Here is a 15,766-nt window from a genome sequence, read left to right as displayed (position 1 = left end):
CTCTTCCACGTCTTGCTCTTCCTCCTCGCTGTTGTATTGTGTTGAGTGCGCTCTCCACGGTCACATACCGTGACCTCACAACCACAAGACTCACAAGCTACACATTCACGCTCATCATCACCTCTGGCAGAACGGAAACAGCCAGCCGGACCCAAAAAAACAAAACAATATAAGCATCCTGGCGCCAGGACATTCATGTTTCAGTGGACGCACTCGCACACAGCCGGAGGTCCTCGTGACCCTCTGAAGTTCTCGTTGCTACAGGGTCCAAGCGACAGGTTGATGGTGGATTCGTCCCATTTGGGTTTGCGTTGAGTTGGTCACAGGAGTCTGTTTGTAGCGTACATCTACCTAAAAGCACTTCGTCATTCTCATAGCACTTAATAACCCACCGCCAAGGAGGGTGGCGGTGTCGAACCGAACACTTTGAATCATGTGACCTGATGGTTAGAGACACCAGACTTGATCGCCACAACACCAACAAAAAGCGTCCTCTAGTAGTATCTACGCATGCAGATAGTTGTGGTTTTTATTTGTCCAGGTTTTGAGATATCAGAGTTTTTGGCCTCCACCCCCAATACCATGAGTTATGAGTTATGTTCTTAGTGCTCACAGTGGCGTTTTCATTGGTTTGTTGCTGTCCTGAAAAGGTACCCAGCAGCCTTAGGGGCCGATCACACCAAGACGCGTCGCTCACTTTGATGCAGAAACAGCTCGGACAACACTGGGGCCGTACCCATAGACTGTGTGTAAGAAGTGGACATAGTCATGGTGACGTCACCCATTGGTTTATGGACTGCTGTTTTGAAGCCTCAAGTTCATCACCCTTCCGCATCGGCTTCACGCGGCAGAACCAGAGGTTGCCGCCTAGCTGATGCGTTTCTAGCAACAATCTCGGTGTGATCGGGCCGGGGGACATTGGTTGCTTGTCTTCCTCCCCCATGTTTCCTGTCTCTCTCTCTATGCTGGAGAAAAGACCAAAAAGGATCTAGTTAACAAGAAGTCACGTGACTTTTAAATGCACCTTTTTTCTAGTGCAGTGAGCACCACAAACTAAATAAGTATTCACCTCCATTGTGAGATATATATATATATATATATATATATATATATATATATATATATATATATATATATATATATATATATATATATATATATATATATATATATATTAAACTATCTGCATGGTTGGATCCTACTAGAGGTACATAAAGTGATTCCTACTGTTGGCTGCACAAGATTCAGTGCTTGTGTCCTCAATCTTAGAAATGTTTGCTCTGTTAAATGCAGACTTCAGAGGATCCAGACATTTAAACTCAGTTGTTGGGTAAAATCATGTAGTTCAAACTCTCAAGATGCGAATAAAAAACAAGTCAGCAACGACATCGTCAGAACGTAGAATGATCCTTATTCATTTGGCATTACAGGGTTGGTTTAGTTTTTTGAAGTGGCTGTTTGAGGTACTTCTCCGTAGTCAGTGACTACTACAGTAGATGAAGTTTGGAGAAACAGACACGCATTATTGCTTTGCTAACACACTGACTCTGGAGAAGTTCCTCGCACAACCCCACTTCAAAATATCCAGACGATCCCTTCACGGAGCTGAACTCGGCCCACATTCTGGATCCAAGGGACACCCTGGATGTTCTCTACTGGGAGCCAAAGTGTTCGGTTTCAGACCGGTCGGCCCTCGCGCTCCAAACACGCCGTGGTTCAGTGGAGACCACGTTTGCTGTACATACTTTGCCTGTGCGCCGTTCCTGTAAGATAGTAGATGTTCTGTTCTCTTAGTCTTCTTGTAAAATATAGTGTTCTATTTTCTATATGAAGGAGAGGAGGAGAGATGCTGCTGTGAGTGATGTGTGGACCGATGAGGTTTCAACTACGAGTTTGCTCGTTTTGTTTCGAGGTTCCCGCAGGCCGTTGGCTTTGTCCCAGAACGTTGACGGAGAGCCGAGTACCGCTCACATTCATCCCAGCGCCGCACGCCGGTAAAGCTGTTCTCACATGTGAAGGGCAGGAGTTTGTGACGCTGTATTCACTGGTCGCAAATCAAGCAACCGGTCACTTTGAATATCTAATGATTCCTCCCCCTTTTTTAGATGCAGAAAGTCCGACTCAAAAGTTAATCCTTGCCGAGCTTTCATTACATTTCTTTCAGTGGAAAAATAAAGAAGCAGCAGTTGAAACGGATGATGTCCAAATTCTTGAGCCTGGATTTATCAAACTTTTAAGATGAAATCTTCCCAACTCTCCAAAGCGAGCAATAAAACCCATTTAACGAGCAACTCCCTTCTACTCACAGTGTAAGAGCAGCATGGAGCACACTTTACGTCCCACCTGCAAGAAAACAAACGATACAGAAAAGATGATACAATGCACAAAAGGTGATTGCAAACCAAATACCTTGACATTTATTCTTGTTGATTGAACCCCTGATAAAGAAATATAAAGTGAAATCCACCCGATTCTGAATTATACACATTCATTATTATTTTATGATGCTAAAATCACAAGTCTCAGAAGAGTCATTTCTAATTCCTAAGAAATATAATAGGGTGTTTAATCTTCAAAGCTGTGAGTAGAAGTGGAAGGATTTTTTACTCTTTTTTTTATTTAATTTTTTTATCAGTTTGATAAATCCAGATCCAGATCAGTCTGCAGCTCTGGTTGTGATGTGGTGAGGCGGGAGATCCTCCAGAGTCCACCTCATTTCGTTTTCTTTGTGTTTTGATAACAAACAACCCTTGGAGCCTCGCACAGCCTGAGCGCGCATGAGAACACGGTTCCTGACGCACAACACGAAGCAGCGGAAGCCACCGAAAACATTAGTACAGTATGTTCATATTTTTACTCGAGTTACAAACGCAGTTTACTCTCAAACTAAAGGTGCAAGAAAAAAACATTTGTTTGAGGAAGAAAAAAATAACCAAAATGCAATGATCAGTCTTGAAAAGCTCCTTAAACCAGCAAGAATTCAACCCGTCAAAGGAGATTCTTCTGTTTTCTTGATCTTCACACACACAAATCCAATTCGACAAACATCTACTTTTATACAGTAAAGAGTTGGAGGAGTTCCCCTTTTTAAGAAGAGTTATGGTTCCCCATGTCGGATCATGTGAAAGTGTATTTTGTAACATGACTCGTCTGAGAAATGTATAAAATGATGTTTCAAGGTCGATGTTAATCTGGAGCTGTGCATAAAGAGACTCGGATAAGAAAGATACATCTTTTCGACTTTTCGTTCCATGAAGTTTCTTTTTTAGTGAGTCGGGCACTTTATTACCTTTGCCTGTGTGTACCAATGTATCGTACCGAGTGCAATCTGTGAAGCGGTCACCAACTCATAGAGGTGTTGACCGGGGATCCGGTTCAGTAGATGGTCTGAAACTTTAGTCGACAAATGTTGTATCCTTTACAGTAACTTTGAAGAACATACCATAATGATTACAAAAAAAAACTAATCAAGTCTTTACCTCACAGTATATATTAGTGGTTTATATTTAGCCTTGGCAACATTGAATTCACAACTTGAATTCAGAGAATTATCCATTGATTTTTATAATTTTTTTGCATAAATGTCAGTGTTTAGAAACTTTGGGTCACATATGCAGACTTTTGTGCAGAAGAACTTCTCAGTTTGCCAAAAGCATCAAATAACTGGTACATATTGGCCCCACCCTCTCACTCTCTGATGCATGTTGGCTACTGTTCTTTCAGGTACTTTCCTAAAGTCGAGCAGGTGTTGTGGGAATCCATTGTGAGGAAAAAGACACCAATTAGATAATAATTAGATCAAATGCTCTTCAGACAGGTTATCTCTTTTCAAATGATGCTTGTTTCTTCAGTTAAATCAGGCTGTGGTGGAAAATTCCCTTAATGCGGCATCTTGATCGTCAGAATGATTTAATATAATTTATGAGCTCACCTGGACTCCCCTCTGGAGGCAGAACCAACAATCTGTCACCCCCCATCTGTTTTCTCATTGTGATCTGACAGCATTTGGATATCAATGATAGTAAAAAAACAATTTAAAAAAAGCCTCTTTGAAACAAGATGAATCCCCCCCACCTGTGTTGGCAGTAAAGGAAGATCAGGCTAATGTGTGTTGATGCCACCAAACCCCCCCAACCCCAAAATCATTCCACTGAACCCGGTGTGCATCTGTGTTTCGCACTGTGGCAGAATCTGTTGGTTTTAAAATGTTAATCTGCATTCAATTCACTGGAGGTGAATGTGGCTTCTTCCATTTCTCTGTTGTACCGTTACTGTAGTATTGCTGTAACATGAATGTTTTCTAAGTTATTAAAACCAACATCCCTGGCATCTCCTCAAAAACACGCTGTGTCTTTGCCTCATTTTTATTCATGGTATTAAATATATTTAATGTATGTTTTTTGTTTTTATATATGGATGTATTGATGAATGTCCTAATTTCAACTGTCACTATTAATTAGATGTGTCTTTTAAGTACAAATACAAAAAGACTTTGAAAGGCACGTGGGGCTTTGAGTATTGTTTTACGTTTTTGTGCGTTTTATTCTGAAAGTCTTCACCGGAAGCTTGATTGATTGTGTCTATGGTTACAGCTTGTCTCGGTCACGTACCGTTCGTCCCGTCTGAACACGTACACTGCCCTCTGCTGGTTACACTGTGTCACTACAGCGTTCAGAAGTCGGTGTGGATGCTGTAGACACGGAATGAAATCGAGAAAGCGCTTAAAATGGAAGAAATGTGGAATTAAGAGTTATCCATTTGAAGACTAAAGCTGAAAGATCACTAAATATAAGGGGAATAAATTAACATAACAATTAGAGTACAAAGTATAAAGTAGTAGTAAGTAGTAGTATAAAAGGTGGTTTGGTTCTATTTTATTTATGTTTCCTGTACTACATACTCCGGTACGGTTGGTGGCGGTATGCACCTAAACGTTTGGTATTGCAGTCAGCCCCCCCCCCAAAAAAAACAGACGTAACTCCGAGCCACGATTTCTAAGTGGCGGTCACGTGACACTTTTTTTTTGGACGTTTTGCTTCGATACGTCCTGCCGCGATATTTCAGCCTTGAAAGGTCGACACTTCACGAGGTTAGCAGACTAACTTGTTTACTTCAACGCGTTCACACCGCCCGTGTCGGCTTGGACGGGTTGTGTTAATCCCAGAGAAGAAGCGCACAGCCCGGCTCTCGGTTTAGCTTCCTTCAGCTGTCGAGCGTTCATTTTCTGAAAGTGTTATTATCCCGGTAAAATTAGCGAGTTTTTGTGGCACGAAATAGGTCACGCAGCTTCTTGTTGACAGCTGAGTCCGGTTCCTGTCCTCTCCCGCCGCCTGCACCAGCGGGCCCGCAGACGTCTCCGGTCGCACGGACGATGGTGCTCCTGAAAAACCTCCGCCCGCCCACCGAGGGAGTGCGGCACGAGCAAGCCGAGACCAGCGTGGTGCTGGACGGCCAGAAGCTGGGCTGCGGCACGCTGTACGTCGCCGAAACGTGAGTGATGCACGTGGCGCTTGTTTTTGTCCCCAAACCACCGCCTCCAGTTTTTAGAGTGGCGTTTACTTTGATGAGTTATCAGTGTTTATTACAGCCACTGTGTTCCTTACACTAATATGCTGGTAGAAGGTGTAATAATAACAGATGCAGCATAACACGGCTCATCGGGCTAACCACTTCCGGGCTAGTCCCTTTCAAAATAATAACTATACTTTTTTTTCTTTACATTTACTTAAGTACAAGTAATAATACAAAACTGTAACAAGTACTCTGTCAAATTCCAATGCATGTACATATAATAACGAAATATGTACTTAAAAAGTAAGAGTACTCCTTTTACTTCCCATTCTATGGTAGCCTATTTTGATAGTCTGTTTTATTGTTCAAAGTAGGGCTGCAACTAAAGATTATTTTAAGAATCGATTCATCTGTTGATGAGTTTTTTTTCGATGACTCGGATAAAAAAAAAAAGCATCGATGTATTCTGTGATGCAGTCCATCATGCTGTTGATGTCCTCCCCATGTGGTCCACTCAGCACATCCCAGTCCGTTGACTCAAAGCAGTCCTGCAGGGCGTCATTAACCTCCTCCTCACAGTCCTGGTCCTGAGACCTCCTCTTCACAGTCCTGGTCCTGAGACCACCTCTTCACAGTCCTGGTCCTGAGACCACCTCTTCACAGTCCTGGTGGTCACAGACGGCCTCTGCACCAGAGTAACATACCTGGGTGTCAGCAGGACTAGGCCGTGTTCAGTCCGCTCTTGGAGTTGTACGAACCTGTCAGTCACAGTCTCAGTGTTATGCTAATGTTGAGCTTATAAAGTTAGCCAAAGATACAGCGGTCTCCTAAACTTATTATACACATAACACTACAAGCGTCAGCTGATAGTGGCACGTGACTAACAGTTCAATGTTCGGGCTACAGAAACGCTCCTTCGCGCACACACGGTCGGGACTGCACCACCTCTCGTTCACATACACTGCGGTCCCGCCACCTCTCTTCTCACCGTTGAGTATCACGTCGTCATGTCTGCCCGAAGCCGGAAACCGACGCGCTGTGGTCCGGAAAATCCGCGTGCAGCCATGTCTCAGTGAAACACATGAGGCTTCACTCAGATGACCCTCTCAGTCTTTACCAGCGCGTCTTTGCCAAAGACCTCACATTCTCCGTTATGATCTCCGGTACTGGTAGCCGGGTGCTTTCCTTGCTCAAACATCTCCACGATTTATTGTGTAACGTAACAATGGCGCGACACGACGAATCGATAAGGAAAGTCGTTGCCAACTCTTTTAATAATCAAATTGTATCGATTCGTTGTTGCAGCCCTAGTTCAAAGAGCAAAATGCTTCTCAAGTTGAGGATTTTATTATTTTCTTTGTCATATATGAATGAGAGTTCACCCTTTTGCTCTGGGAAATTATTACTTTTTAAATTCTATTTTTATGACATTTAGTAACTGAAGCAGGTAATTGATTAATGAATAAAATACAGATTAGTTGTTGCCCAAAAACAATCGGTACATTTTGAATAAAAGTCGATGGTTTCCGAAATCGTATTCAGAACGTGTTTTGCACTCCTGAAAGTGACATATTAACCTTTTGTGTGGGTCCTGCAGCTTTGTCGTCTCCCTCCGTTCCCATGTCTCCTGCCCCTGTCTGGTGCTATTAAATGTGCCGGCACCCTTTATGAACAAACAACCGTTTTGTTTTTTTGAGAAGGCGCCTGTCGTGGTTCGACGGCTCTGGGATGGGTTTCTCTCTGGAGTACCCCACCATCGGCCTTCACGCCATCTCCAGAGACGTCAGCGCTTACCCACAGGAGCACCTGTACGTCATGGTCAACGGAAAACTTGCAGGTGAGGGCGACGCAAAGGATTACATTTGATATTGAGGGGCAGATTGAGAATTTTTTCATGTCCTGTTTTAAGATCTGCTACTTACGGTTTCTTCATTGAGAACACCTTTTTAAAATCTTATGTGTGGAGAACATCCACGTGAACCCTCATGCTGAAACCTCCTACAGGTTCCGGTGAAAGCAGGAGAAGAAGCTTCTAACGGCTTGTGTCTCACTACTATGTCTGGTCCGCTGCCATCTCGCAGGTGAGAACGGGGCCGCGATGCCAGAGGGAGCGGCCGATGAAGAAGACAACAGCAGTAACAGCGGCGGTGATGATGATGATGATGATGATGATCTAGGAGCCATCACAGAGATCCGGTTTGTGCCCAGCGACAAGGTGGCATGTGAGTGTCGGACTGATTCTGGTCCTTTTACTGAAATGTCCTTTTTTTTTTTTTTTTTGCAGCCAGGATCACATCTTCATTCTGATCAGTTATTGATAATGTTTTCATGACCAAGTAAACCACATGTGATCAGATTTTAGAACCACAGATACACAACAAAAAAAACAACTTCAAGAAGAGGCTGAAGTTTCTCCAATTTACAATAATTCTTCTAAGAACTACAAAACCTGGAGCCCTTTAGTTTCCTTTGATTAATGCATTTTATTATGATTCAACACTAGTCCAAAATATCAGGAAAATAACTGCGACTGGATTTTCAGCAGTTTTGGTAATACTACTTTCTTTTTTTTCAGCACCATTGGGTTAAAACAATCAAGTTGGGTTAAATATAACTTATTATTAGAAGCAGATAGATGTAACACAGGAAACGGAGCATAGTGAGTGTTTACACTTGACCACAGAGGGCAGCACTGCCTCTAATGTCATTGTGTGTCGGTGTGTGTTTGTCATGCAGTGGAGCCCATGTTCTCAGCGATGTGCGAATGCCAGGCGCTGCACCCCGACCCAGAGGACGACGACTCCGACAACGACTTCGAAGGAGAAGAGTACGACGTGGAGGAGGCCGGTGAGGACAAAGACACACGCTCATTCACACACTCTCATGCTATCAGCAATGTGTACAATCTGGACTACTACCCACTAATACTTATATTGCATATACTCAATGTATTTGCTGCCTTTTCTACTTGGGATGTAGTAGATGACTGTATATTGAACATAGAGTACAAATTATCACATCATCATCATCATCATCAGCAATACCCGGATCGGTTCTATCTTTTAACACAGGGCCAGTTTCCCTTCAGAATAACAGCGCGTCACTCGGAAAACATCAGGAAATTCTGATGTGGAATTTCGAAATAAAAGCCCTCTAAGCCGTCATATATGAGCCGTGTTCCCTCAAACTCCAGATTAGTTTATTGAAGTGATCATGATGTATGATCACAATGGATTAAATGAAACTGTTATGACATTTTAGTGAAAACATCAAGATATATATTTATTGTTTATCGTGACAAACTAAATAGCCAATGTATTATTTCTACGCTATATCGCCCGACACTATGCACAAACATATCTCTCCCTACTGCATATATTTTGGATTTGTACTTTTTTTTTCTTTTTTGTTTACTTTTATATTTGCAAACCTCCCACTTTGTAGTCAAACTGCTGCAGTCTCCTCTCTCCTTTGTTTTCTTTTTTTTTCGCCCTTCTTATTTTAATTTTGGAGAAGCAGAATAATGTAACATGCTGTGGACTGAGTGTAACGATATAAAACGTTCTCTTTCTGTCTGTATCTCCATGGCTTTCTGGACTCTGTGGTTGCAGAAGCAGGTAAGATGTCCAGCAGCCATCCCTGCACATGAACAGACTAAACTCCTTCTGTTGAACAAAACTGATGAATTTTGAACTCTAATGTCTTCAGTCGCCCCCTGCTGGCCAGTAGAAAATAGGTTTAAGACACTTCAGCTTTGGGTTCACTTTTCAGAACCAGAGGTGTGGTTCTGATGGGTCGAGTTACTTTAACCTGACTATTTAATGATTATAAGCAGTAAATACACATTTATTATTATTATTGTAACACATTATAATGTAGTAATGCAAGCAGATTTATAGTTAATGTTTTTGTGAATGTTATCCTAGGGAAAGTTTCAATTGTTGACAAATAACTACATTTATTAAAACACTTGATGTATTTAGATTTGAGCACAACTCGATTAAAGTGTGTCTAAAGCCAGCGTCTCTCTCCTCCACCACAGAGCACGGCCACGCCGACATCCCCACCTTCTACACCTGTGACGAGGGTCTGTCGACCCTCACGCAGGAGGGCCAGGCCACGCTGGAGAGGCTGGAGGGGATGTTGGCCCATTCGGTCGCTCAGCAGTACCACATGGCCGGGGTCCGGACCGAAGAAGCTAACCCCGAATTCGAAGGTACGAGTCAACACACACACACACGTCTTTTATGCTGCACCTGCAACACGATGGCACTGATGGAGAACATCTGTCTATGGTCTATGCTCACTGGCCCTAGTTTCTTCTCCCTCAAGCAGTTCACCTAAAAGTTTGCGAACAACATTTCCTCCCGCACAATATCGTTTTCCCGACGTGAATTCAGGGTCCACGTTCCGCTGCAGAGTTTACACGTTCTTTGCTCTTGCAGCCGGTCGCCGTAGCGTTGCTGCGTAAAACTGCTGGAAGATCATCTTCTTCAGCGGGACACTCAATGATTTATTTTCTTTTTTTACATCAATTGCACGGGGTGGTGTTTGCCGTATTTTTTTTTTTAAATCTGGGTCAAGTAAATGAACAAACAAAAAGTGGGGCATTTGATCAGTTGTCCGCTGTGTTTTAACTCCACCTTGTAGTGTCGGCTCGGCTTACTTGGAAAGTCGACCAAGGTGGTGCCATAAATAAGTTGAGTGGAGCCGTGCAGTGGAAATGTGGCGTGCGGTTTTAACAGTAGCAGTCCCATAATTATGTTACAGCCACACCTTCTGCTTTCGTGTTTTTTCCAAATTAACCTGAATTTGAAATATATGGTTTAGTACATGAGGAACTTCAAATGTCACAGATGTGCGCAAAAGTCCTTGCCTGAATTTTCTCTGTACTAAACCCTCTCTAACTTTGTTCTGCTTCACTTTATCAAAGTCAACCTTTGGAGAGAGAATGTTCACATGTTGTGCTATGATTTGGGTTAGATTTGGACCTTTTTTAAAGCTGCATCATTTCAAAGAAATAATGATTTTTTTTTTTTTTTTTTCTAGGTGGACCTAAAACCTTTAAAAAAATGTTCTGTGCGTCATCTTCAATACTCTTAATCAGTAACATATAGATTGATATGTACACATCTGAACAAAATCCCACATGTGTAGCCTTTTATTATAACACAAATTATTAAAATAGCCCTAGTGGTTGCAGAGATGCACCCTTTTTAGTTTGGGTATGCAATTTTCGAGGAAACGGCCTAAAAATAGGTGGGTTTTTAAAAGTGTTATGGTCTATTTGACTCTAAATGGACCATAATTTACTAAATTAACATAATTCTGTATTGAAGAAGACTTGAAACTACAGATTAAGACCATAAACTCATGTTTAAAGAGGGAATAAATCAAAGAAGTAGAGGAATTTTTTCATAGACTTCTATACAACCAGATGAGTTACCTCCTGGTGGTCAGGAGAGAGAATGCAGCTTTTAAGACTCTAAGAGGATTAGCCGTTTCCAGCATTAAACAATTTGTTTTAATTCTGTGAAACTGAGAAATCTAGCTTAAATATATGATGTTGATACTATTGGTTCGAAAAGTACAAGTTTTAGTTGTTTTTTTTTGTTCAATTTAAAGTAACTTCTCACTTGCATTATGTCACAGTCCCAGAGAGAGAAGACGGAGATCTGAAGGAAAACTAATTCAAAGCATATTGGGGCACTGCGAAAAAAACACAACCGCTGATTTTACCAGATTTTGTTTATAGGATGCTGTTCAAATTTGGTGTGCTTGTTGTTGTCGTTTACAGACGGTATGGAGGTGGATGCAGCAGCGATGGAAGCCGGTCAGTTTGAGGACGCAGACGTCGAACACTGGTAACGACAGCAGCGAGACTTTAACGTGAATTAAAAAATATCACAATAGTAAATACACACGAGTGACAAGAATGTGAGCAGTCTGGTTCACTCGTGCCTTGTCCCACTCTTTCTGTAGATGGAAGGCGCCTCAGCGGCACCGATGCAGTGTTGCATCATGGGATTGGAGGAAAGGACGGCAGCACTTCTCTAACGCTCAGCTCTTACTCGTACAAACCTTTTCCCTGTGTATTTAAACATCATCTCACTAGTCTCTTTTTGTAGCTTGCCACATTTTCTCTCACTTCATCAGAGCTCATTTGTTGCTTTTTGCTGTTTTTTCTAGTCGCATTCATCTCTGCTAATTTGTCCAAACCATATTATTAAAGTATGCCATATAAAGTCAAGTCAGCTACTATAGACTTTTGAGATGAAGCCCAGATCCTGTTGTTAACTGTCTAAACAAAGCGCTAAGTTTCTGTTTGTTTTGTACCTAATGACCAATTTAATATCAGATTTTCCTGCAGAGGAAAACGAATATCTTTGTATTAAACTGTCAATAAATGCATAGTTTTTGTATCTATTTTTTGTTTGATTTATTCCAATTAAAGGATAAAAGCCGTAAAAATTAGTACAATGAGTGGGGAGGGGTGGTGCATTGGCAAGAATCTGGCCATATGATGCATATCGATATACAGGTGTTGCCATTTAATATTGCATTACTGTAAGCTAGGTGGTATTGTGAATTTTTTAATTTATTTTTCACCATATGCATACAATTTAATTAAACACAAGTTTAGTTTTTGTATGGATTCAGAGCAGTGGCATGTGCATTTCTCAGTCCATGTAACATGCAACGTCGTAGCGACATCAACCTTTTTGTGCAATTTGGGTCGCCATAGAGAGCCGTTCACGTTTCCTATGTTCCCTGAAGGCCACCGTAGTTCTCAGACACTTGGAAAGGGAGCAGCGAGCGGAGCGAGATTCAGTCGGTTGCAATTTGAAACCTCACTGATCAATCAATCATTATTTCAAAATGGGGTCCAATAAAACAGTTTAATCTGGCTTTCCAGCTTTTTCTTTTTTATACAGAGCATTTAAAAGCACTAGTTGAACTTGTGCTCACATGGAGCGTGTGCTCTACATTCCTACACTGCTTGGCTCTGCAATGTCACATTAGGTATGAACACAAATCAAAAGATATTTTTTTCTCTCAAGAAGGCACTGTTCATTTGTTAAAAGATTATACAAATAAAGTTTGTAACATCCAATTCTCAACTTTCTACTGTAAATGTTTCAGTTGATAGCGTGAATTAGCTCAAGTAACTTGTTGGAGTACACACAAAAACATGGCAATTTATTGATTTGCAGGCTTGAGATTGACGTGCTGCAATCTGCCTTAAAGTCATGCAAGTACAAGGCAAACCTGGTTGTGTTAGTTAAAACACTCTGTTTCACTTATTTGAACAGTTGCAGAGGCACCATGATCTCAAGTTTTAAATTTTTTTTTATCACGAGTGAAAACTGAACAATTGTTTGTGTTTGACCATTTTTTTTATTTGGTCAATCTACTTGCGCATGCGTTGTTAATGAGATCTCAAATGAGATGCTTCTAAGATGTGCTCTTGAGGTATGGAAGTCTGAAGAAAAAAAGTGCATATCAGTGCTGCTACTTTCTTAACTTGTGGCTGTGCTGAGCAGCGAGCCAGCTGTCTGTCAGTAAACCCCATGTGCTCCAGGTCTGAGATGTCCACAAGCTCACACCCTCTTCTTGGTCTCCTGGGGGAGCCGGAGGCACGGAGACTTCCCCGACAGCAGAGGGACGAGTTTATCAAACAGCAGCACGGAGCTCATCATCCCTGCAACCGAAAGAACAAACTTTACATGTTTTAAAAAATCTGCAGATTTTATAGAACCCTGCAGCCTGAAACGTCCGACAATGGACACCTCTGTAAAGGTTCATGACAATGAGTGTCAACATATGGAAGTTAATTTACTCAAGAGCTGTACTTGGATCCAGTTTTGTGGTACTTGTATTTCCATGTTGTGCTACTTTATACTTCTTCTCCACCACATCATAGAGACAATATAAAATCTACATCATGTAATATATTATGTGTGATTAAGTCACCACTATATTTAATATAGGAGACAGAGATGAATCTCATGTGAATTACTTAATATAGTATATAAAGTAATTTACATGAGCTTCACCTTTTCAAGCATTAATGTGATGATTTAATAAATTATATTGAAAGAGGCCATTCTGTATAATGAGTACTTTTACTTGTGCTACTTTAAGTTTATGCTGATACTTTTACTCATAACAGAGTACTCTTACTCAGTAAGTATTACTTCCACCTGTAGTTTTCTGTAGATAAACTTAAATGCTCAATAAAAAGTGTAGTGTGTCTCTCTGAAATGTATAGTGAGTATCAGGTATGATACCTAAAACATAGTTAGATTACCTCAAAATTGTACTCCGGTGCAGTATACTCGTGTAACTTTCACCCACAACATGAATCCTATATTTATGCTCATGTTTTGATAATAAAACATGAAGATGTCATTTCTGAAACACAGGGTCAAATACTGGATGTGTTCCAGGGTCAGGGACTCTAACAGAGACCGCTGGGCCTCAGGGGTCTTACCCAGAAGTGGGCTCAGCCAGTACACCAGGCAGTACTCCAGGAAGGAGTTCCCACTGCATGGGAACTGTGTGGAGAAGGCCAGTGCCGGGTTGATCACTGCTCCTGTCACACTGCCGCCTGAACACACACACACACACACACACACACAGACAGACACAGACACGGATACCTTAACATGTGGCTTAATGCTCAGTCAGTGAGCCAATCAGACTCACCTTGGGGTACCAGGCTTCCTCACATGCTGGATGCCTGAATGCTGTAGTGAAGAATGACAGATACTGGGACAGAGTGGCAGCGGACTGGGACATATAGGCTTGGACTGGTTATGCTGGTACAGAAAGGATGAGTGGACTGGGACACAGAGGCTTAGTGGACTGGTTACACTGGGACAGAACGGTTTGTTTGTTTATTGTGCAGTCCGGTAAGGCCAGCATCATGTCATTATTTATTAATGTAACTTTATGTATTCAGCTAAATAAGAAACTGAAACAACACAAATCTGCTCCTAACGAGCAGATGAGCAAGGCTGGATGTCAGACATCAACAAAGAGGAACAACTAAACATAGTACAGCGTCATACCTGCATAAACCACTGCCGCGATGACCGCAGCCACGGCGTGCACGCGGTATTTCTCCTCCACCGGTCGCGTGTGCGTGATTGCGGTCTGAACAGCGAAGGCGCACGCGAGCTCCACCGCGGCGGCCGTGGGCAGTGGCGCGCGGATGGCGCTGACGCACCGGCAGCCGAGCAACTTGTGCCGCGCGTGCAACCCCGACAACCCGACGCCCCACATCGCCGGCACCGCGGCTCGCGCGGCGGCGGCAGCGGCAAACTGACACGCGATCCGCCGCAGGGCGCACCCGCCCGAGAACCTTGCGTGGTACGCGTGCTCGAGCGCGCCGGAGGGGTTGCCGGTGGCCCCGCCGAAGGTGAGCGCGTGCACCACGGCCGCCAGGTACGTGAAGGTGAGCGCGAGGCGAGGCTCGATGCCGCCCACCTGGGACAGCAGCTTCAGCTCGTGCGTGCAGAAGCACAGCTGGAAGGTGGACACGAGCTCCACCGCGTACACGGAGAGCCCGGTGTCCGCGAGGGCCCTGGTCATCAACCTGCGGGTTGCGTCGCTCAGCGCGACGATCCCCGCGAGCAGCGACAGGGACACCAACACGTCCGACGTCATGTTGACGGCAGGTCTGCGTCCTCCGCCGCTGGGAGACCGCGCTGCAAGCCGCTGTGTCTCTGACCGCCCCGGGCTGCTGCTGCTGCTTCTGCTGCTGCTCTCTCCCGGAGGATGCGGGCTTCAACCCGGGAGCAAATGAGCTTCAGTCCCGTTAGCTCACATGGTGCGGAAGTGACTGAACTCCGCAGTTCTCCTCTCCCTCCCTTTGTCCCCTCTTTTCCTTTCCCCTCTCCTCCATCATTAGCCCCGGCCCCGGCCCCTCACTCCTCTATCCTCCTACTCTCTGATTGCTTGCCATTCCTCCCCTCCACTGCCTCTTGCACGTCCTCTTCCTCAGTCTTCATCTGGTTTCATTTGACTCCCAAAGGTCGATGCAGCTTTAGCCCACAGCAGTTTTTGTGCAGTTTTCTGCAGCTTGTGTGGACATGAAGGACAATAGCGCCACTGCATATGAGCCTCAGCCCATGTTGGGCCACTGTACATTAGTTTTTTTTTTTTTTAATAAACAAACAATTTAGAAGCACAAAATACAAAATAATGTCACTGTTGAGCTGCAGAAGTTAGACTTGTTAGTTAGACAACT

At 43.2% G+C, this 15,766-nt stretch overlaps 2 protein-coding genes across 3 annotated transcripts; one reads left to right on the top strand and one right to left on the bottom strand.

The window, feature by feature from the left end:
• Nucleotides 1-5,059: 5,059 nt before the first annotated feature.
• Nucleotides 5,060-12,056, top strand: clns1a (chloride channel, nucleotide-sensitive, 1A; the record flags this gene model as incomplete). 2 transcript variants are annotated; one of them, XM_079225509.1, is made up of 7 exons in its annotated part: nt 5,060-5,490; nt 7,212-7,348; nt 7,593-7,733; nt 8,248-8,358; nt 9,554-9,727; nt 11,309-11,375; nt 11,494-12,056. In XM_079225509.1, coding segments are annotated over exons 1-7 (750 nt in total). In that variant the 5' UTR covers nt 5,060-5,371. The 2 variants fall into 2 exon arrangements, with proteins under 2 accessions (XP_079081635.1, XP_079081634.1); XM_079225508.1 differs by lacking the exon at nt 11,494-12,056 and having other exon boundaries at nt 11,309-11,379.
• Nucleotides 12,057-13,112: 1,056 nt separating this feature from the next.
• Nucleotides 13,113-15,527, bottom strand: LOC306742184 (aquaporin-11-like; the record flags this gene model as incomplete). Its single annotated transcript, XM_079224526.1, is given in 6 exon segments — nt 13,113-13,213; nt 14,006-14,122; nt 14,586-15,216; nt 15,218-15,298; nt 15,300-15,415; nt 15,464-15,527. Coding segments are annotated over 6 exon segments (1,110 nt in total).
• Between the last annotated feature and the right edge of the window lie 239 nt (nt 15,528-15,766).

This window comes from Taurulus bubalis (genome assembly GCF_910589615.1).
Source record: "Taurulus bubalis genome assembly, chromosome: 10".
Classification (NCBI taxonomy): domain Eukaryota; kingdom Metazoa; phylum Chordata; class Actinopteri; order Perciformes; family Cottidae; genus Taurulus; species Taurulus bubalis.
This window is presented reverse-complemented; position numbering and strand designations above follow the sequence as displayed.